Source organism: Peromyscus leucopus, chromosome 5 (assembly GCF_004664715.2).
Source record: "Peromyscus leucopus breed LL Stock chromosome 5, UCI_PerLeu_2.1, whole genome shotgun sequence".
Taxonomy (NCBI): Eukaryota; Metazoa; Chordata; class Mammalia; order Rodentia; family Cricetidae; genus Peromyscus; species Peromyscus leucopus.
The window spans coordinates 32,668,351-32,689,899 of record NC_051067.1 but is presented as its reverse complement, the minus strand read 5'-3'; the positions used below and the strand labels follow the sequence as shown (position 1 = coordinate 32,689,899).

The 21,549-nt window shown below is 42.5% G+C and overlaps 1 protein-coding gene across 3 annotated transcripts in view; it reads right to left on the bottom strand.

Annotated features, from left to right (window-relative positions):
• Window positions 1-21,549, bottom strand: part of Exoc2 (exocyst complex component 2) — a 177,499-nt gene that overhangs the window by 10,437 nt on the left and 145,513 nt on the right. For all 3 annotated transcript variants that reach the window (XM_028881075.1, XM_037205846.1, XM_028881095.2), the window contains one exon: window positions 1,689-1,744. In XM_028881075.1, the coding sequence (XP_028736908.1) occupies window positions 1,689-1,744 (56 nt within the window). The remainder of the gene's footprint in view (window positions 1-1,688; window positions 1,745-21,549) is intronic.

Here is a 21,549-nt window from a genome sequence, read left to right as displayed (position 1 = left end):
TCATTAACTGTATTGATAAACATTCCAGTTTTTTGTGTGCTATAAATACATTATTTCTTTTTATTTGACATACAACATTGTTAAATTTTATTTAACAACACACACACACACACACACACACACACACACACACACCTTGGCATGTATGTGGAGGTCAGGGGACAACCTATGGTAATTGGTTCTCTCTTCCATTATATGGGTTTTGGGGATCAAACTTAATTCATCAGGCTTGGCAATAAGTACTTTTATCTGCTGAGCCATCCTGGTGACCCTATTTCAAATTTTAACATTTGACGAAGTTATATCTGCAGGTTTAGTATTTTACCCTGCTAATTCACCAATTAAAGCATGTTCTCTTTTTAGTTTTGCCTGTTCCCAGTTTGAGGCGCTAGTGTAAATTAAACATTTGTGTCAACACAAACAATTTTGGCAATTTAAAATTTTATTACAAATGACAGTACTGGTGAAATTCTATTTTAGTTACTGGACTAAACTGAAAGGGAACTTGAAAGGCTGATACTTAAATAACCTCACAGCTACTGATAATGGCTAATAGCCAACCATCAAGATAGGAACAGAGTGATCCTTACAGTCCTTATGTCCTTAGTTCTTCTGCTTTATGCAAACAGGATTCCTACCCACCAGCCATTTCTTTTAATGCTTTAATCTTAAAAGAAACTAACACAAGAATTATCTAGTATGTTTAATAAAATTACAGAGATCTATGAGACCAACTCCTGCCATAGTTAAATCACATATGATCTTCCTTTCTAGAGAGATACTCACAAGCACCTTTCCTAAGAAGTGAAAAGTGAGGAGGCAGTATCACCCCTGTTTCCTCTGCTTGCTCCGCTCTCTGGCTTTTGCTGTCCTTATCCATATTTTTCCAGATACCATGAAGGCCTCCAAATCTTCTAGAGGGAGAAAGCCACCTAAGCACCTGCCTGGACGCCTACAGCTAAGCTAAGGGGCACCTGAGCCACAGTGCTAACTGGCTTGGCCTTGCTTTGTTTTCCAGCTTCCCACCGCTCTGCGAGCCGCCCTTAGAGCCCGCACTGGACTGAGATCACTGCATGAACACACAGCAGCAACAGCGGCTGTGGCACCCATGGTGGTAGCTTGTTTTCCATGAACCTCAGAAGAACGACTCTCACGCCTAGGATGTCCGGTGAGGATGCTAGTATGAAGCTTCAGATGATAACTGTGGGGGACAGCTTGTGTGGACCATGGGCAGCAACATCTACACACCCCGAAGCAATACAACTGATTGACTAACTTCAGTGTTAAGGATTACAGAAGACATGGACAATTTCAGAAAAAGACTAAGTTACACACACACATATGCACACACAAAGACATATGCATACACAGACACAAACACATGCACACAAACACACATGCACACCGACACAGATGCACATACATATAAACGTGCATGCACACAGGCACACTCACACATCATGAACACAGATGCACATGTAAATAGACATATATACACAGACACACACAGAGAGATACAATCACACAGACATACACACAAGAAAGTTGAGCTTTATTTTACTTACATGCCCAAGATACATTCTGAGGGGGAAAAGAGACCTCTCTCGTGAATAATAATTGAATTCACTTCTCTTTCTTTCTTCCCCCTCATTTACCTGCTTTTGTAGGAACAGTTAATGACAGCTTACCTCTGCATGCACAGCAATCATATTCACCAATGCTTCTTTTAAATAGTTTCTGACACCTGAAATCAAGATGGGGGAGGGAAAAGTACTCAGGGAGATCCGCAGCCAGCGCTCTGCCCTGCAGCATCAGCATGCAACTACCAGAGCAATCTGAGGTGAAACTGAAAATAACACCATCACTGTCCATTTCCTTTGGAGATCAAAAACGGTGAAAGGACATTTCCAGAGAGGTTAAAACCAAAACAGCTTAAATGAGACATTTTCTTTCACTCTTTTTCATTCTTATCACTGGTGGCTCTGAAGTTACTATCAGTTGGTCTCAGAATCAAAACTTAAAAGTATCCTTCTAGTTCACATGCATTTCAGACAACGTGCAGAGGACAAGAGGGGGTGTTGAAGTCTGTATGATTCTTGTTAGACATCCACTGCAGCATTATACACAATGAAGTTTTGATTCTGAGGAATCACTTTATTTTTCCTGTGTGTATGTGTGTTTACGTGCACCATGAATGTGCGGTGCCCGCTGAGACTAGAGGGCCAGGGGGCATCAGATCCACTGGAACTGGAGTTGTGAACCACATAGCATGGGTGCTAGGAACCAAAACAGGCCCTCTGCAAGAGCAGCGTACCCTAAACTGCTGAGCCAGCTCTCCAGCCCATGAGTGACTTCAAAGAAGAAAACCTTAAGGTCTTGGAGATCACTCAGTGAGTAAGGGTGCTGGCCATGCAGGCAGGGAGACTCATGCTTGAAACCCAAACACCCATGTAAAAAACCCTAGGCTGGGCAAGGCTGTGCCTTTAACCTCAGTTCTGTGGGGGTTGGGGTGGAGATGTGACCATCACTGGGGCTTCCTTGATGCCAGCCTAGCTCCAGGTTCAGTGACAGACTCCGACTCAAGCGAGTAAGGCAAAGAGTGCGAGAACAAGATACATAGGTGTGCCCCTTCCCCCCATGTGCCAAACACCCCACTACACACAGGAAAAGCCTGTCACAAAATTAATTAGACCTGATTCTATAAGGCAGGTTAAAGACTAGACAAAATAAAGATATCGGAATGTAGTCCTGAATTAACGAGCATAGCTTCAAGTTAACAGTAGCACCCAGATTATGGGTGCAGAGTATGTGGTCAGAGCTTTCTGAAGCAGCTCCGTTCTAGCTGTGACTTTGGTGAGAAGGCCTTCCCACGTGTCGAGTGAGTGTAGATTCTGCACCTCTTCTGTCAGACTGCAGTGAATATTAACGGTGACCACACACATATTTTACTGTTCACCATGCTCCTTAAGAAATTGCCATGGTGTAAGAAAAATGCAAAAGCACGGTGCTTTTTTCCTGTAACTCCAAAATGACAGCTTTCTTCTGGAGTGGAATATTCTAGACTGTCTTCTAGAATTAACCACAAAGGCTGAAGGACAGCATTCTCTCATGCATAGCTTGGCTATGCACAGACCATGAGCTGTAATCAACATTTTCTGGTTGTTTTGAGACAGGATCTTGTGCAGTCTAACCTGGTCCTGAACTCACTATGCAGTCAAGAATGACCTTGAACTGATCCCTCTGATTCCCCTTCCTGAGGGCTGGGATTACAGGTTAAATCCAAGGGAAGCAGAGAGAAGAACACAAGAGACCTATGAAAGTGAAATACCTAGCTTGCAGAACAAAGCAATTGCTTCCAGTCAAAGTAGCTGGGCCTGCAGAGCTAGGCCTTCTCTGGACAGCACGTTGAGCATCACTCCAGGTGTCAGAGCAGCAGAACGTACACCACTCACACTCTGGCCACTGTCTGGGGTCTAGGGCAATCTGTGGGATTGTGTGTTCATATCTCTCTATATAGGGCAATCTGTGGGATTGTGTGTTCATCTCTCTCTATATAGGGCAATCTGTGGGATTGTGTGTTCATATCTCTATACCTCAGAGGGAGACTGGTGGTGCTCTAAGGAACTAGGAGTTAAAACCCCGCAGCCTCTGTCCTGGGATACCAGCTCTGTTGGTGCCACTGTAAGGCAGATGTCAGCAATGATGACTGGAAATCTCAGGGCAGTTTTACATTTTTAAGAACTCTTTAATGCAAAGTGAGAGTGGGGCTAGAGTGCTGACCACTACGCCAAAAATTAAACTTCAACTCAAGCAAGGCAGTCACATGCCCAGCAACTGTATACTGTGAATTCACTCTCCCTCTGACTCTGATAGGAAAAACATCTGGCAAGACCATTAAGTATCACCAACAAAATACTCCATATCAGAGACAGCCATGGATTAGTCAAGATAATTCTAAAGATGCAGCTGTGACAGAGAACAGTAAGAACACCAGCAGAGAAATCAGGCTCCTATTAGCCCGACTACAGGTTTTGCATGAATAGCAAAAGAAGTCTTAACCTTGGGGAAAAATGCATGAGAAAAGAATCTATTTTCAATAAAAGAAAAAAATACTGAAAAAATAAATTCTATAATTTTTGGAGTTTTTTATCTCTATGACTAGGGAAAAAAACTGCTTCTCTTCACAAAACACCAAATAACTGCTTTGGGGCTAAGGGACATGATGGGACAGAGAAGGGACAGATAGTTTAGGCTGGATGGAAACAGCTCTTCTGCTTAAGCGATGTGTCAGGCCAGTGAGGGCACTAGTGACAAGCTGATGTTGACCACCTCTGCACAGGGTAACCAGCCTCAGCTGGATCTTGCTAAAGCAAAATATTAACCTCCCAAAGCAATGCATATGCTACAGGAATAACAATTACAAAACCAAGCTGCTTAGGATGGGGCATTCCTGAAAACCCTAGAATCTAGGCAGCCAAGGCAGGACACAGTGAGAAGTCTGTTGAAAAAAAAAAAAAAAAGGAAAAGGAAAAAGAAAAAAAAGGTTAAAAATATTCTGACTCTTTTGCCTGCTCTTGGAACTCTTTTCCTCCTGTTGGGTTGCCATGTTCGACTTTGATATGAAAGTTTTTGCTTCATCTTATTATATTTTATTTTGTCATGTTTTATTATCATCTCTTAGAAGCCTGTTCTTTTCTAATGAGAGACAGAAAGGGAATGGATGGGGGGTGGGGAGGAGGAAGGGAGGAATTGGGAGGAGGAGAAGAAGGGAAAACTATAATCAGGATTTATTGCATGAGAAAAGAATCTATTTTCAATAAAAGAAAAAAAATACTGAAAAAATAAATGAACCATAGGCTTTCTCTTTCCAAAGAACAACTCACTACATCAAAAAAGTATCTTTCATTATCAAGTTAACTATATAATTCATTCAAAGGAAGTGACTACAAATATTCACTCATTTGTTAACACAAATTTCCTGGGATTCTTATGTGGTGAACTACTAGGTACATATCCAGCACTGAGCCCTTAAAGGAGAATATGTTGATAATCCCAGAAAGAAGACCACAAAATAACCAAAAGTTTGACCACAATTTACTGCTGTTGTTTTTTTTTCTATAAGCACATGTAGCAAATTCATACAAGGCAGTTATATGAAAAGGTTTTAGGTCGCCAAGAAAACCAGTTTCAAGGAATCTGTAAATGAGTTTGGCTGCTCTCTTCATTTTGTGAAACTCTTAGCTGTTTAAACTCTAGTACTGAGGTAGAGGTAGAAAAAAGTCACGGCGACAGGCTAGCCCAGGTAGCATCTATGTTTGGAAACAGTCAGTCTGCCTGACCCATCATGTGGAGGCAAGCAGCTGGCAAACGTGCTTTTTGATGACTGGGCAAAGGAAAAGTACAGTTGGGCTTCCATATCCAGAGACACCATGCCCACAGACTCAAGCAACATGTAGACCACGGCAAGCATCAACACATATATACCTTTCCCTGTCATTATTTCCTAACTAAAAGCCTGTGACAGTTGTCTGTGTTCAGCATTGTAAGGAGTCTAGAGGTGAGTGACAGGCAGGAGAACACACACAGTTCCGGGCAGCTCTGTGCCCTTTCCCAGAATGGACCAAGCATCTGGAGCACTGGTGTCTACACCGTGGATGCTGTGGGCAAACGGTGCTTGGGAATGGGAGGCTGGCCCTCACCTGTGGCCTTAGGGACAACGACAGAACCTGCCATCTCTTCCTTCAAGGAAAAGGAAAGAAAAGGAAGGCAGAAGCCAAGAGATGTCACCCAAGAAAGATCTCAGGAAAGCTGTACAGATATGCACTGTCTAGAATGAATGGCTGTCCTCCTGAGGTGGAAGGCAGGATGGATTCCAAAGGTCCCTTGGCTTTGGTGCCTGGGGCAGGATCAGAATTTGATTTTTGGTGAGGAGGCTATTTCTATAGGACAGATGACCGTGAGGAGCACAGACACTGCAGTCTACTCTGGTGGCCAATGGTGTTTTCTGTCCTTGTCACATTTTATTCTATTTTAATATTATTGACAATTGACTAATTATTATGTTCCTTGAGGTGACAAAAAATACATCTAGGACCCAAATTGTGACTTTCCAATCACTAACCACATGACCTCAGACAACTCAGTTTGCCTCTCAAGTGACTGCCAACTCTGAAAGGCAGTGATTACAGTGTGTCCTTTGCTAACAAAGTCAAGTCATTATAAAAATGCTGTTTGCTCCCTCATTCTTCAAGAGCACCCATCCACCCTGTGTGAAGAGCACTGTGTGGTGTAGGAGTAGCCAGAGCACATACAGCCTGCAGCCCCAGGAGAGATCACTTTGGAGGAAGAAGTGTTCTGCTGAGTCGCAAGCAAGGTATACATTCCAAGGGCTACCGCTTCAGATAAAGACATCAGCAGCTGGCTAACAGGCACACTGGGCATACAACGCACTAACTGCACTGTATCTTCTGAAACTCCAGGTGTACATGTGCACACTCTACCCACGGTGACTGCCCTCCAGCTGCAGCAGTATAGGAATTGATTAACCGCTGAAAACTTGTTTGTAACACATGGTGGCAACAGGCGGCTTGACATGACTTCCAATGGGGCTGTGGTGGGGTCTGATAGGGGATCTGTCTCTGATAAAACTTTTGTGCCAGTTTCACACCAAGTGTGAAGGTGATACATTAGTGGAATTCATTTCTCATATTTTGCTTTGGCTTTCAAAAAATGGCAGAATATCATATATTAGTATGGCCAGGGGAGACCATGATGTCTGGTTTGACCACTAGATTTTTTAGGGCCAAAGTGTCTAAATGAACTGCTAAGTGAATGTTGTATAGAAATGGTGTCTAGAAAATCAATAATTAAAGAAAAACTGTACCACGTGTAAGATTTAAGCTCCATAGTTAAATAGCCTCAGCCTTCAGCAGGCTGCTAACTAAAGACATGTATGTGAGCCTGTTATAAGGATGTCCTCTGGCAGGGCAGGACATCTCTTACTTTTCATAGGACACAGGAAAGCAAGGACAATATTTTTGAGATTAAGCACCAGGGCCCATTTAAAAACACAGTTAAAGAAAGCAGAATACAGTGTTGCCGAGACTCAACCAATTGGCTTCCCCAAACCAGCTTTGCTCGTCCTAAACGATAAGCACTGCTGTGCTCAGTGCCCATGGTGTGCTAGACACCACGGCAATGCTCAGGTGGATAAGAACACCTTGGGCACACCGTGTGTGTGTGTGTGTGTGTGTGTGTGTGTGTGTGTGTGTGTGTGTGTGTTAGAAAACCCTGGGTTTTAGTTTGCATTCCGACGGCAGTATGCCATGAAGTGTTAAGTGGACAGTATAGATCTGATTAGGAAAGGATGGCCATCCGTGTTGACAGTGTGCACAGGGGTAAAGACAGAACACTGACTTGTTTCTTAGAGCTGCAGGAAAGTGCCAGGGTATTATGATGTAGTTGTGAGTGTTGTTTTTAAAACAGCTCTGCTCAGATAAACCCCCACAACTTTCCATGTTATTTAAGTGAGGGAATGAGAAGCAGTTTCTGAGCATTCAGAATATCGACCTTCTCTGCTGTGAATATGAAATTAGAATGTGTCATGATATTTGACCAACAAAGTGTCCCCACCCACACAGTATGAACCTAGACAATCACTTAGCAATTAATTAGAAGTGTGGAAATTCCCCAAGGAGAACAGTTTGCCTCTCCTCTGAGCGGGCTCTTCTAGGCTGCTGCTTGTATGGTGGGCTTCCTGTTAGTGAGCTTGTGTGACTTGACAGCTCCCACGAGGACAGTGTTTGCACACATCAAGTTAAAAAAGAAGCTTCCTGATCAATTTGTCAGATTCTTCTTTTTCATGTAGGAAGGTCACATGATTGGGGGGGGGGAGGTAGGTACACTATTACTAAAAACACAGCGAGCGCTTAATATTAGTATTCCATGCCAGATACCATGCCAGATCCTGAGGAAAAAACAAAGACCTTCTCCACAGAGCTCAGAGCTGAGTGAGGTAACACCCAGGTTTAACATAATAAATACTCTGACTTGACTGTCTTACAAGAAAAAGAGCCCAGTAAACTATCCTTAAATAGGAAAAGAGCTGCATGAGATAAAATTAATCAGGCAACCAGGAGAAGCTGGGTTGGCAAAGGCAAGGCTGCTGCACATGAGCATGGCACCATGGTGACAAATGACACCACGGACTGTCAAAGGGACACCGGTGCTCCTGTGTGTTCATTACGGGAGAATGCTGCCAGGCAACAATGTGACAGCGTCTACTGCGTACTGCACCCAAGTGTTTAAAGGGTGGCTGGAAATGAGCTAGTTCATTGGAGCTTTGAGTTCTCTGAAAAAGGGAACATGTTCTATTAACTACAAAGCATTACACAGCCAGATGTCATTCTTCTCATTAGTAAAAACTGCTGGGCAAACTGCTGAGGATGTACCCACATGAAAGATCAGGCCTTTCTTCCTATTACTCTTTTATTTTGAAATTTAAAAAACTAAATGTCTGCTGAAATAAACACAGAAGTGTAAGTTTATTTAATAACAATTAAAAGTTCAATAAATGCCTTCACTACTTTCCCCAGTACAATTTGGTATAATCTTTCAGACTTCTGCCTAGGAATATATGTATTTTTTTTTAAAGGCTATACTACAGTTCTCTTCTTGAAACTTAATTATATCATATTCTTTTCAGAAGAGTCAAACAATCTGTTCAGAGCAGAGTTGGGTCTTCAGCAATCTCAAGCAGAATACATAGACACCCATATACTCCTGCTCCCTCAAGGAACAGGTACCTTCCCAGCCAAGTACAGCTTTCCTACTGGCCCTCTCTCTCACTAAAGGGGTACAGTTGGTACAGTGATGGCCCAGAGGCCACAGTCTGCAATACGGCCACTGTTGGATACGCACAATAGATTCTCAGCGGCATATGTTCACCGCTCCACTGTGATGTGGATGGTCTTTACAGCCTGGACTTCAACGCTGCCTCTCTCCTTCACGACTCTCTCTCCTAATCCTGAAGCTGCTAAGCTTTCACTCCCTCCACTGTTCTGCCCTTTCAGAATGCCATGGATATGGGGTCATATAGTATATAGCCTTTGTAGACCAGCTGACCCTGAACTTGCAGTAATCCTCCTGTCTCAGCACCCTGAGTGTTGAGATTACAGGTATGTACCACGTGGCTCATGTATTCTCATAGAATAATCCAGAGGTGGAACTGCTGAGTTCAAAGGTTTTTCAATCTTGGTAGATTCTGCCCAGCTGCCATTCAAAAGGCCATAGGAAACTGAACTCTTGCTTCTTCATGCTTTTGAACCATGAGTTGCCTGGTGCTGTAATGTGTCCCAACTTAGTTGTGATGGCTCAGTGAAAACTCCTAAACAGCTATTTGACAAAACTTTTCATTGAAACAATCAAGCAGAATTTTAAGCCAAATTTAAAGGTCAAAGATGTGCCAAAGACACGCAAACCTTCCCCTCTTCTGCCTGTGTGAAGTCTCTGAAGGAGTTACAGAAAGCACGCTACATCATGCGAACCTATACCAAGAATGTGGACCTTCCTTCCCATGAAGCATTTCCTGGCACAACTGACATTACTTCTCTACAGACAGACTCACTCAAGGTACTCTGCCTAATGTTGTTTTGAAACTCGGCACTCCCCAGTAATACTTGAAGAAATCGAATTGGAAAGTCTGGAGACAACCTACTTCATATACCACATTTCCTGTTTTTAACCCCTGTGCCCTAAATCAGTTAGTACTCCTAGTCTACAGACAGAAATAGATCGAAAAAAATACTATAAATATCTTACAATGTACTTTTTTAAATTGTCAAACTGAAACAATACATGAAAGAAACCTGGGGTATTTTTTTTCAAGTAAATTATCTACTCAATGATACTCTAAAGGCTCATCAAGATTACTGCCTGTTCTATGAAAGAAAAAAAAAGGAAGAAGAAAGAAAGAAAAGAAAAGGGTAGCCAGAACCCAATCAATATTGGCATAACAGACAAAAGAGCCTAAATATCACACAAGCCAGGGAGCTTTGGTTACAAAGGGGAAAGCAAGTTTCTGCCGGCGCTCTGGGTCTGCGTGTCTGAGTGCACAGCCCTACACTGCCTCATCAAGTGTTTAAATGTGTACCCAAGGGCAAGGTGGCCCTCCTATGAGCGTGGGAATAACTTCCGCCTCTACGCTGTTCTGTCTTCTACCCCAGGACTTTATCCTTTTGTCAGCAGGCTGTCCTACTGATCAGTATGGTGGGTTTCATAGGAAAAGTCAATCCTTTAGAAAACAGAAAGCATTACCTGCATTGAAAATGCTAATGAGTCCATGGTTTATTATTATATTCATATATACTTTTATATTCATATATATGCATATAAAATTCAGTAGAGCTTAACATCAATAAACTGCATAGACAAACAGCTTTCAAACTTAAAAATAGGCAAGAGGAACACAGACTCACACCTTTTCAGAAGTTTACTTGGTGAGTTAAAGGGACCATGAATCACACTAATATAACACATTACAGAATACTTCATACAATTAGCACACAAAGTCATTCCATCCTTCATAAACCTGATGTACTGAATATCAGACTTAAAAGGAGATAGAATTACCATGAATTGAAAAATTAACTATCCTGTTTCAACTGGGCTTTGGTCACACAACCCCAGCCCCCATGGCCCCTACCCCTAACCCCCAGTAAATTTTTCATTAGAAGACAGCCTCAATTGGAAAAGTGAAAGTACCAAGAAAATAAGATTCATTCTCTACATGCAAATGAATGTTTTCATTCACACTGTGAGCTGCCACTTCTGGAATTAATATTGCATAAATAGGAACTGTTTTCAAACTTTCAAAATCTCAAGGAGACCCATTTAAAGAGATGATGATTTCACTAAAACTGAACACCGACACTTGGGATGGAAGCACGGCCGGGAAGCAGGCTACTGAGCTGTGGCCTCTGGGATGAAATGTGAGCCATGCGGATCACATCCACAGCCTGGTACATATGGAAAGTACAGAGCTGCTTATGGGCTTAGGACAGCAGTGGAGTACCACCGCGGGGTGGAAGAAGCAACTAGGTGCGGCCCTCATCATCCTCAACATCTAGCTCCATATGCTGATCTTTGGTAAGAAGAAATAGCCCAGTGTTGCAAGTTTTAGTCATTAAATCAAAGGAGAGATCTGGAAATTAAAGCTTTAGTCATGTAAAAACTGAAAGTCAGTAGCTGTGAGAAGCTCACTCCCATGGTAAGAAATCAAGGTAGAAATGTCTGTCTTTAGAGTCCCAATGTTTTTGTACAACCACTCATCTGATCAGAGTATTAAAGCTACAAAGTGCTGGGCTTGCACCCTGGTGAATCCAGTGGCAGAAGGAAGAGGCTGAGCAGAAAGGGCATGATAGTGGATCTGAGTGTGTGTCTCAGCTCCCTGCAAGTTCTCCACCTGCCTGAGCCTGCATTTGTAGAGCTGTGCTAACAACTTTCAGAATGGTTCTGAGGACAAAGCACATAGCCCAAGGGCAGCAAGAGATTTTTCAAGATAGTGGAGTGGTTGACTCCTCATTTCATGCTCAGGATTTTGTTTTTGACTCCTTATAATGCAGTCTTCCTTCCAATGTATTAATTCATGGCTTTCTCACTCCAACCACTGAGCTGCTCTTTGCCTTTACGTGAAGCGTGGTGCACCTGTCACTCTGGCAAATGCATCCTGAGTGACCTGCAATAGCTCAAGCCGAGTTTTAATGCCAAAGAAATGCAATGCCTTTACTCTTGCTGGTATCTCTGCCATTCCTATGAGGGACTTGCTAGTAGCACCCCAAGGTGATTAAGGCATGGTACCTGCCACCAGGAGGCACAACCTAAGAAAGATTTTCAAATCTATCGGATTGTTCAAATCAAAGGTGGGCAAAATTTAACCCTCTCAACAAATGTATATTTACATCTAAGTCTGTAACATGACCTAAATATAAAATGTCTATTTTATAAAAACATATGTCATATGCTATGTCCAGCACTGATAATGGGGTCTCATCACTGTGGTGGCTCTGTTCTAGATTCAGGAAGCTCCACTGGAACATAAACTTTCAAGGTTACAGATGTAGGGAGATAGAACAGAACCCTCTCCCAGGGGGGACCAGGTGTTTAGTCAACAGTAGCACAATAGATGGTTTCAAACTTATACAGTATGAGAAGTGTTCTGGAGTTAATGTTTAAATCAACTGAAGGTCTGATTCCAAATCCAATTTATTTTGCTGTCTAGATTTAGTGGCTTTCCGTTCTGAGAAATCATCACACTAAGGAATGCAGGTGTATTTGAAAGAGGTACCTTTACCTTTCACCAAATCACTATCCCTAGCTCTCAGGGTCTTTCAAAGGAGTTTTTCCTTATTTCTTAAAATGAAATATAACTTCTACATAATGAACTATGTAATTTCATTGTATACAATTTGATTTTCCACATGCTTCCACAATGCATAGCCCCACATGCACTGGCAGGATAAGGATAGGAAATAGGATCTCCAGCAGACTACAGCAGCCCTTGCTTATGTGCAATGGCACAACCTTCCTGACACCAGTCTCTGTGAATGCACACACATGTTGTCTGTTCTGTAGTGGGCAGTCACTGCACAAACACACAGACACACAGACACACAGAGACACAGACACGCTGGTCTGTAGTGGATGGTCACTGCATGCGCGCGCACACACACACACACACACACACAGAGGCTGATCTGTAGTGGGTGGTCACCGTTGTTCACATGCATGTTGAGCTGTAGTGTGGTCACTGCACATGCCAATCTGTGGTAGTATAATCAGTTATCTAGGGAGGAGCTGGGCAGCAGGGTGACAATCCCACCTGAAGGGCATCCCTGTTCAATAAGTTACTTTCAGGGCTGCTCCACGTGGGCTTTCATTTACACAAGCAGCACTGCCTCTGATGAAGATAAATCAGGAACTGCCAGACCTTTTTCTTTTTTATTGGTATACCCATTTCCCAGCATAATAGAAAGACATAAGCCACAGCACCAAGCTACAAGGAAGAGAAATAAAAGCCCAAGAATGCAAACCATTATTTTTTCTTTTCTTTAACACCACCCAATAGCAGAGTACAAGATATTACATTTTTCATTTCCATCATATTTAAAGCTTGTAAAGATAGTTTCTGTAATTTTATAAAACCTATTATTAAAGCTCTTTAACACACAAACTTGCTATAAAAATGATATGTATTCTACAGAAGACTCCCCAAAGTCCTTGTCACCATAATCACAGGCTGTTGCAGCATTTGCAACTAGAAATGACAGCAATTTCAAAAAGCAAGAATGGGTTTTCAAGTATATTGTATTTATGAATTTACTGTGGCTGTCACTCAAACATTCTGATTATTAGTTTGTGGTATTATCAGAAAATTGAAGTCAATTGATCAAAAAAAGAAGGCATATTCTGAGTATCCTGTACAATGGAGGTTTTATTAACTTGCTCTGATAGACACAAACTGCTTCATTTTGTTCCAAATATTTATAACATGGCCACTTGCTGAGGTTTTCATTCAAAGTATCTATTTTTTTTTTTTTACTGCTTATCCAGTGCGTAGATCAGACACATTTAAGAAAGTATTTTATGCATCTACTTTTGTGTGTGTGGTCATGAGAACGTGGAGATCAAAGGACGACTTGCAGGAGTGGTTCTCTCCCTCTGCCATGTAGGTAGGGCTTTGGGCCTGAACCCAGGTTGTTAGGCTAAGCCATTTTCCTGCCCCTCGGGCACACTAATTAGCTTGCTGATAATGGTATTTTTGGAGAAGCCAAGAGAGGGAAATTCCAGGTTTGTCAAGCACAGGCAACTCCGTGGCTAAGAGGACATTTCAACTACAAAATGGGGGGTCCAAGGCTTCTCTGCCCACCCCAGACCTCTAGCTTTCTCCTTTATTATGGACTCTTAGGAAATGTTCAAGATCTTATTTTCAAAGGTACAGAAGTTGGCACCTTGGCATTCAGAATAAATAGCAATCACAATGGCTAATTGCTGTGCTGTGCGGGTGGCTTTCAATGATTTTCACTCATTAGTTGGAGAGAGCAGAACATTAGAAGTGATTACTTCATTAGATACTAAGTACCTTTATCTGTGGTGCTGGAGGATGCACACAGCAAAAGTCTGAGTAGGGACTGGTCCATGGAAGACACGGACAGTGAGGACAATTCTAATCTGAGTAGGGATGGCTTCACAGAAGACGCAGACAGTGAGGATAATTCTAACATGAGTAGGGGCCGCTCCGTAGAAGACACGGACAGTGAGGACAATTCTAACATGAGTAGGCATTGCTCTCTCAAAAATTCCTATCAGCTGTTGCTCCATCTAAGCACAGGCCATTCGCAGATATGCAGCTAATGGTTTACTAGAGGCTCCTTGGGTGATGCAGATTCCCACCTCAGCTTTCAGGAAGCTGATACTGGAGGAAAGCTTCAGTAGGGTCCAGACCCACGGGGTTCCAGATACTAGGATTGTACAGGAAGGGCAGAGAGGTAGAGAGGAGACATGAAGGATGAAAAGAATCCTTGAAGGAGTTTTGAAGGGGAAGTGAAAGGAACCAATACTTATCTTACATAAAAAACAGAGATGATAAGCAATGGAAGTTCCATTCTGAATTAATCATCCTTAAAAAGGACTGTGGGGAGGGGAGCTCTGCAGGAGGCTAACAGCTACTACAAGAAGGAAGTGTGGGAAATGGGGGGCTTTAACTGGGGAGGTGGGAGGAAAGCAATTCAAGGGGAGAGGAAAAGGGGCTAGATTAAAAATACCAAAGATGTTTGAAAAAGCAATAGGGAATCATATTGTTTTATTTAGAAATACATATATAATGTGCATATGCATAAACACACACATATAAATATAATTTATAAGATGAATTTATGCCACTTGGGATGATAACACTCCCCACAAAAGCTATAGACTATTTAACAGAAACCCCAGTAATAGACATGAGAATCCTTCCTTAAAGAGTTGTTGGTCAGGGGAATCCAAAAGACTCTCAAAATAATATAGGCTATTGCTGTAGCCCTTGGTTGCTTCCCAGAATCTAAAGGTAAAATCCTATTGGCAAGACACCCACACTTCAAACACAGGACTTGGAGGAACTGAGATGCAAGTGTCCTGAAAGCCTGACCCCTGAAGACTAACTCTCATAGTACCAGAAGATGCTGTGCAAGCTGTCAAGAGGGAAAAGCAATCAACAGTCCTACCCATTGGTAAAGCCTAGGAACAACAATGACCAGCACAACGAGATACCCCCGATGACACAATAGAGGTGCTTCTGTCTTGAGTGTAGCCAACAGATGTCTAATTACAGATAAGGACAACTCAATAGGAGGGAAATCATGCCTGCTACTGTAAACCTAGCCAACTACTAGTGGCTGGAGGGGACACAGACCCTAAAAAGGAACCTGCCATTTTCCTCAACTAATACAATTTCTAACTGTTTTCTAAATACTTAATACCTGCAGGTAAGAGCAGCTCTCACCCCCCAACACACACACACACACACACACACACACACACACACACACACACACACACACAACTTCTTTCTGCAACAGGAGACTATCTAATGCAACTAGTCAAAATGCAGAACGTGAGACCCAGCCCCAACTGATATATCTATAATGCAACCCCTGTACCTAAGGCTCAGGGTGCATCATGGAAATGGGGTCAGAAAGATTGTGAGAACCAGGATGAAGATACTTGCTGCTAGATAGTATATATGACAAGGAAGCTGCACCCATGAAGTCTCAACGTGGTTGCCTACACACACACATACCTTAGATAGTATATATGACAAGGAAGCTGTATCCATGAAGTCTCAACATGGTGGCCTACACACACACACACACACACACACACACACACACACACACACACACACACACACCTTCATAATGGTAATACCAGCTGACATGACAACATGGGTGGGGAAAAAATCTCACAAGATCTAGGAGAAAAGCTACAGGAAACTAACAGCTGCCAGGAGAGGGAGAATCAGTCAGCCAACCCCGAGTAGTCAGCTCTAAACACATTTACACACGAACAACACTAAGTGGAAAATATACTAAAGAACAGTGAAAGAAGAGGAGGTCATGAATTTAAGAGGGGCTGTGGGGACACAGGAGGAGATGGAGGAGAAGAGGGAGGGGTAGAAATGATGTGAATACAATACACATGTAGGAAATTTTAAAAAATTACATAAAACTAAACAAAACTGTCTTTTAGTTCTAGCCACATAAAAAAGCATCTGAATGGTGCTGCTTTTCATCAAACCAGAAACAAATTTATAACAGTTATATATAAAGGAGAGGATACTTGAAATACAGATTTATTTTTTCCAACTCAGCTCTCAGAATTATTTTAATTGCTCAAAATTAGTAGCTAGGAGCTATAATCTATTTTACCCTACACCTCCGTAATACAAAGAAAAGCAAAGAAATTTAAAAACATCCCAAATCCAGAAAGGCGGGCTAAGAAATGTGGGTGGTGGAAGCAACTGAAGAAAAGCCATAGCTTCACATCTTCTTGTCTCCTCAGTATCCCCGATGGCTCTGTCATCTCTCATGCCCAGTAAATTATCTACTGCACACCCATGAGGACCTATGTAAAGAAGCTGAAGGTGGCAGCACACTCCTAGAACCCCAGCACTAAGGGAACAGAAACAAGTGGATCCCTGAAGCTCACTGGCCAGCCAGCCTAGCAAAAACAATGGGTTCCAGGTTCAGTGAGAGACCCTGTGGCCAAAAACATAAAGAAAGCAACCAAGGAAAGATACCTAACAGCAACCTCAGGCTGCCACACTTGTGTGCACCCATGTGCACATACATTAGCATGCAAAGGTGCACATATCCAACTAACAAGGACAACTCACCAGCCTGAGTTGCAAAATACCCATGTTACACAATACATCTAAAAGCCAAGAGCAGCTTTACAGCTGACTGCAGCCACTCCAATTACAGTGTGTTAGCTGGGAAGAGACACCCTGATCTTGGGGAGGGCAGAGCTAGCAACAATTTCCATTACACAATGGTTTTCCATTAAAAATATTCCTCTCCCCCCCCCCACACACACACATGAGTGGCCCTAAGCATCTGGGCTGAGGACAAAATGACCTCTGGGTTTCTTTTCAGACAATTCTGTCCTGAGCCTCACTACTGTGACTCTAATCTCTTAGATCCAGGAAACGGGGCTACACTATCAAGGCACCTTCAGTGGTGACATAAACCCTGTAAGTGGTCCAAATTTAACATTTGGAACCTATCTGGACTTTGGCTTTCTGTTGTGATGAGTGTTATAAATCAGTAGGAAAGCATAGCACTGACCCTTTTCCCAGTTCAACTTAACAACGTGGACTTGCTTATGTCACAGAAGGCAGTACACCCACCCATCCAAATCTCATGGCAATGTTCAAGTGTCAGCCAGCCTCACCTTCAACACCAGTGAATAAGCCTAGAGGGTTTTCTACAAATCTGCTTTACTAGACCAGGATTCTGACTACTGAACGAGGCTTTAGTTGTGAATAGGTGTCTGGTGATAACATGGCAACTCCCAGATTAAACACAGGAAACCAACAATCCAAATTTTAACATTCGCTGTAAATTTTTGTTCTCAGACACAGAGCTTGTACCCCTGTGCAGACAGCTGGCCATCTGAGAAATGGGTCTGCTCACTAGACAAAGATTGCTCTCAGCAGATTGAGTTAGTTAGACAGCACCACAGGTCAGGCCCTCAAATGCTCTGAGAACACTTTAGACGTTAGAACTACTGAAGAGAGACAGCCAGTTCAGGGCTAGCATTAACCTAGGGTAACAGGCTACAAAGGAGCACTGAACAGACACATGGAGAAAAGCATGCCCAACCAGGGTTCTCGCAGGACCTCTTCCTTTTACCCTACTGTTTACTGCTGTGCAAAAGGCTGTAAAATGTGAAATCAGTTTTGGAAAGAGCCTCTTAGATTTATAGCTAGACAAAACGGGGTAAAGTGAGGGGGGAAATCCCTAACACTTTCCATACTACTGCAGAAGCTTAAGTTCCACAGTTCAATACAGATACAGATTACTACAGAACATACACATATACTTTTTCCAGTGCCTCACTACCTGGAAGGGACGGCTGCAGAGAGCAGCGACACAGCCTCTACCACCCGGCCGACAGGAATAGTGGTGTTCTGGAAGTGCTCAGCAGGTGCCAGTTCCAAAACAGAACCATGGTATCCGTGGTGCATAAGAGGCACTAGGTACGAACACTGCTCAGCCAACTACAGAAGAGATTTCTGGATGAGCTTTCCTAACAGAGACCACAGAAGTCTGGGCATGATCAAGTAGGTAGAGATACTGTGTAGAAAGAGGAAGAGAACCGAGAGGAAGATTTCCTTTCATATCCCTCCTGCCTTCCAGTGGCTGGTCCTTGTTGAACTGAATGTGGTACACAGTCCTACATCAGAACACAAGATCATGGGGACAACAGCCTTTGAGACCAGAAGTCTATTCCAGGGATTGAATAAGTAAACAAATACAACAACAACAACTACTACTACTACAATGAAATGAAACATCAGATAATTCAGATTGAGTCCCTAAAATTTTAAAGCTAAAACTATCTTGTTGGTGACCCTTGTTTGGAAATGGCTAAAGAAAGGACACATTGTCCTGTCCTTCCCATAGGAAGGAACCAAACAACTTATGGAGAAAAGGTTTTTGAAAATTTGTTTAGTTTGCTAGCTAAGAGTCAATACTTTGCAACCCTTAATAAGAAATAGATTATCTAGGTGAAATGGAGGGAAAGGAAGAGACATTCTTGCCTCAGGTGGCCGTAACTCAGGAATTAGGGCACCAGACACTTCCTGTCACCCACAACTTCAACTGAGTCAGTGGTTCTGTTCCAGGTCCTGGCTTACTGACTCTAAGACTGAGGTCTAGGGAAAAGCAGAAAGGTGGATTTTAAAAGGAGTTTCCACTACAGAGAGAAGGCTTAAAGAGAAAGATGAAAGCTCTGTAGCAGAAAGCATAGCTCCAGAAAGCACCTGAAACTCCGGAGGGCCCAGAGAGGGTCTCCAGAAATGGGAGATGAGCTCCCACATAGGAGGGGCCCCATGAGAGGGGAAAACTTGCTGGGCGGTTTTTCAAGGGTCTTCATATTGGACTCAGGAGAGAAACCTGACGAAGACTGAGATGGTTTCTATTGAGATTGGTTAGTTTCTCTGGGCTTACTCTAAGCCCAACCAATTAGGGCACCACTGTTCTGTGTATTTCTCCCTGGCTCAACTGGATTCTGAGCTGCTCAACTCAGTCAGGGAAGAAGCCCTCCCGAGCTCAGCCCTACTCTGTCTGTCTCTGACTTGCTCTACTGCTGCTGAGCTTGACTGTCTGCTAGTCATTAGCCCTCTCGGCACTGCAGGGCCTGCACCCTGCAGGACTGTTGGGCTTAGAGGATGCTGGGTCTGCTGGCCATGAATTAGACTCTTCCCTTTGTTCTCACATTTACAGTATCAGCGTGTAGTTTATCATGGATCTTTTTCCTCTGTTGCCAATGGGTAGTTAGCTCTTTTATCACGGTTACCAAAATGTAGCTCTAGTTTTCCTTGGTTACCTCATGTTTAACTCCTTGTCCGTGGGATGCTCTTCCTGGACCAAACGGAAGATAAATGTTATAACCCATTTTTACAGTTTGCTCTACCAAACTATATTATTAGCTGCATTAGAAGCAGGAACATATGAAGGAATACAACACCCTGTTTATGTTCCATGAAAAGTGGGAGTTGGGGTAGGGGTGGGGGTGCTTTGTGGGAACTAGCCAGCACTAATCTTGCCTTCCCAGAACCCCGTCCATCCTCTTATCTAGTCGGCTTGGCTTATCTCATACCCAGCCTCCTCCTTGTTTATCTTCCTCAGCATTCCTGGGCCAGCTATTTTAACCTTCATATCCCCTTTAATTCTAATGTCTGTTCTCCCCATAACAGTGGGTTGGGGATGTAGCTGTGTGGTAGAAAACTTGCCTCACATGCAGAAGGTGTAGGCACTGGATTTGACATCCAGTAGAAGGGAGGAAGAGAGTCATTTTTATATTTGAGTTGTATCTCAAGTACTAACAATGACATTTAAAAAACAAACAAACAAACAAACAAACAGAAAGAGGAGCAGGTGGGGCAGCCCAATGGGTGAAGGACTTGCTGATGACCTGCACTCAAGCCACATAACCCAAGTAGCTAGCACTGTTACAGTGAGATGGGAGGCAGACAGGAGAAACTTCTGGAAGCTATTGTGCCAGCTAATCTGGAGTATGCAATGTGGCAGAAACAAGTGAGATCCTGCATAATAAAACCAAGTTTGAAGGAGGGAGCCTGCTTCTGGCCAGTCTGCTGACTTCCACACCTGTGTGAGGGCACATGCACTCTCCACTCTTTGCACACACACTGAAAAAGAAATAAGAGATCATGGCGCAATCTTCAGTGGGGATGAATCATTAGATACAAGTTCATGGTGAACCATTAAAAGGATGGTCCAAATAACACTTGGATTCAATTCTCAACCCTAACACCACAAACAAGAAGAATAACAACAAAACCTTGGAACTATGGTGCTTCCACTGTAAGTAAGCTTACATGGAAACAGAATTTAACCTAACACCTTTTTATTAATTTATGGGAAACACAAAGGACAGATAACAGCATAGAGAAACAATCTTAAAATCTAGGACTTCTAAAAATCCACACAACGAAGACTCTAATTTATTTAACAAATATGCTGGAAAGAGAGACCCTAGCAAGTTAAACAAAACTAATCAACCAACCAACCAACCAACCATCCAAAGCAAGGATGCATCAACCAAAGCAGGACAGAAACCCAAGGGAAACCTGTGAATACCTTCTGTGTAATAAGCATCTAGAATTTGAACAGTGACAGGGCATTTGGTGAAATTAAGGAATTACTATTAATTTTCTTCCAAGTCTTATGAAAGTATTATGATTGGTTATATTTCATTTGGAAAAATTAGTCTAATTCATGGTCATCCTTATGTGATTTACATATAAATGACATGATCTAATATCTGTGATTTACTTCAAAATAACAGATCCTGGAGGCAATAGGAGTCCAGGAGTGCAGACAGAACACACAGGGCAAGGGCTGGTAACTGCTGGAGTTGGCCAACAGGTCAATCAAGATTTGTTGTTCTGTTCTATTCTGAAATTTTCTATGATAAAACCTAAAAGAATGAGTTAGATTTGCACAATAGGACATTAGTTTACCCTTACAACATAGTTTATAGCTATCAATTTAATACATAATAAATACTTCAGCAGATAAAACATGCAAAGAAGAAATATGCAGGCCACAGTCCATCTCAAGGTTAATCAATTACACATTGAGGACAAGTAAGGCCAAAATTAAGCTTTATTGAAAAATGCTTGGCAGACACAGAAATTATAACCAAATGTCCAAAGCATTGTACAAATGGTCTTATGGCACTGACTATAATATATTAAACTGTTTG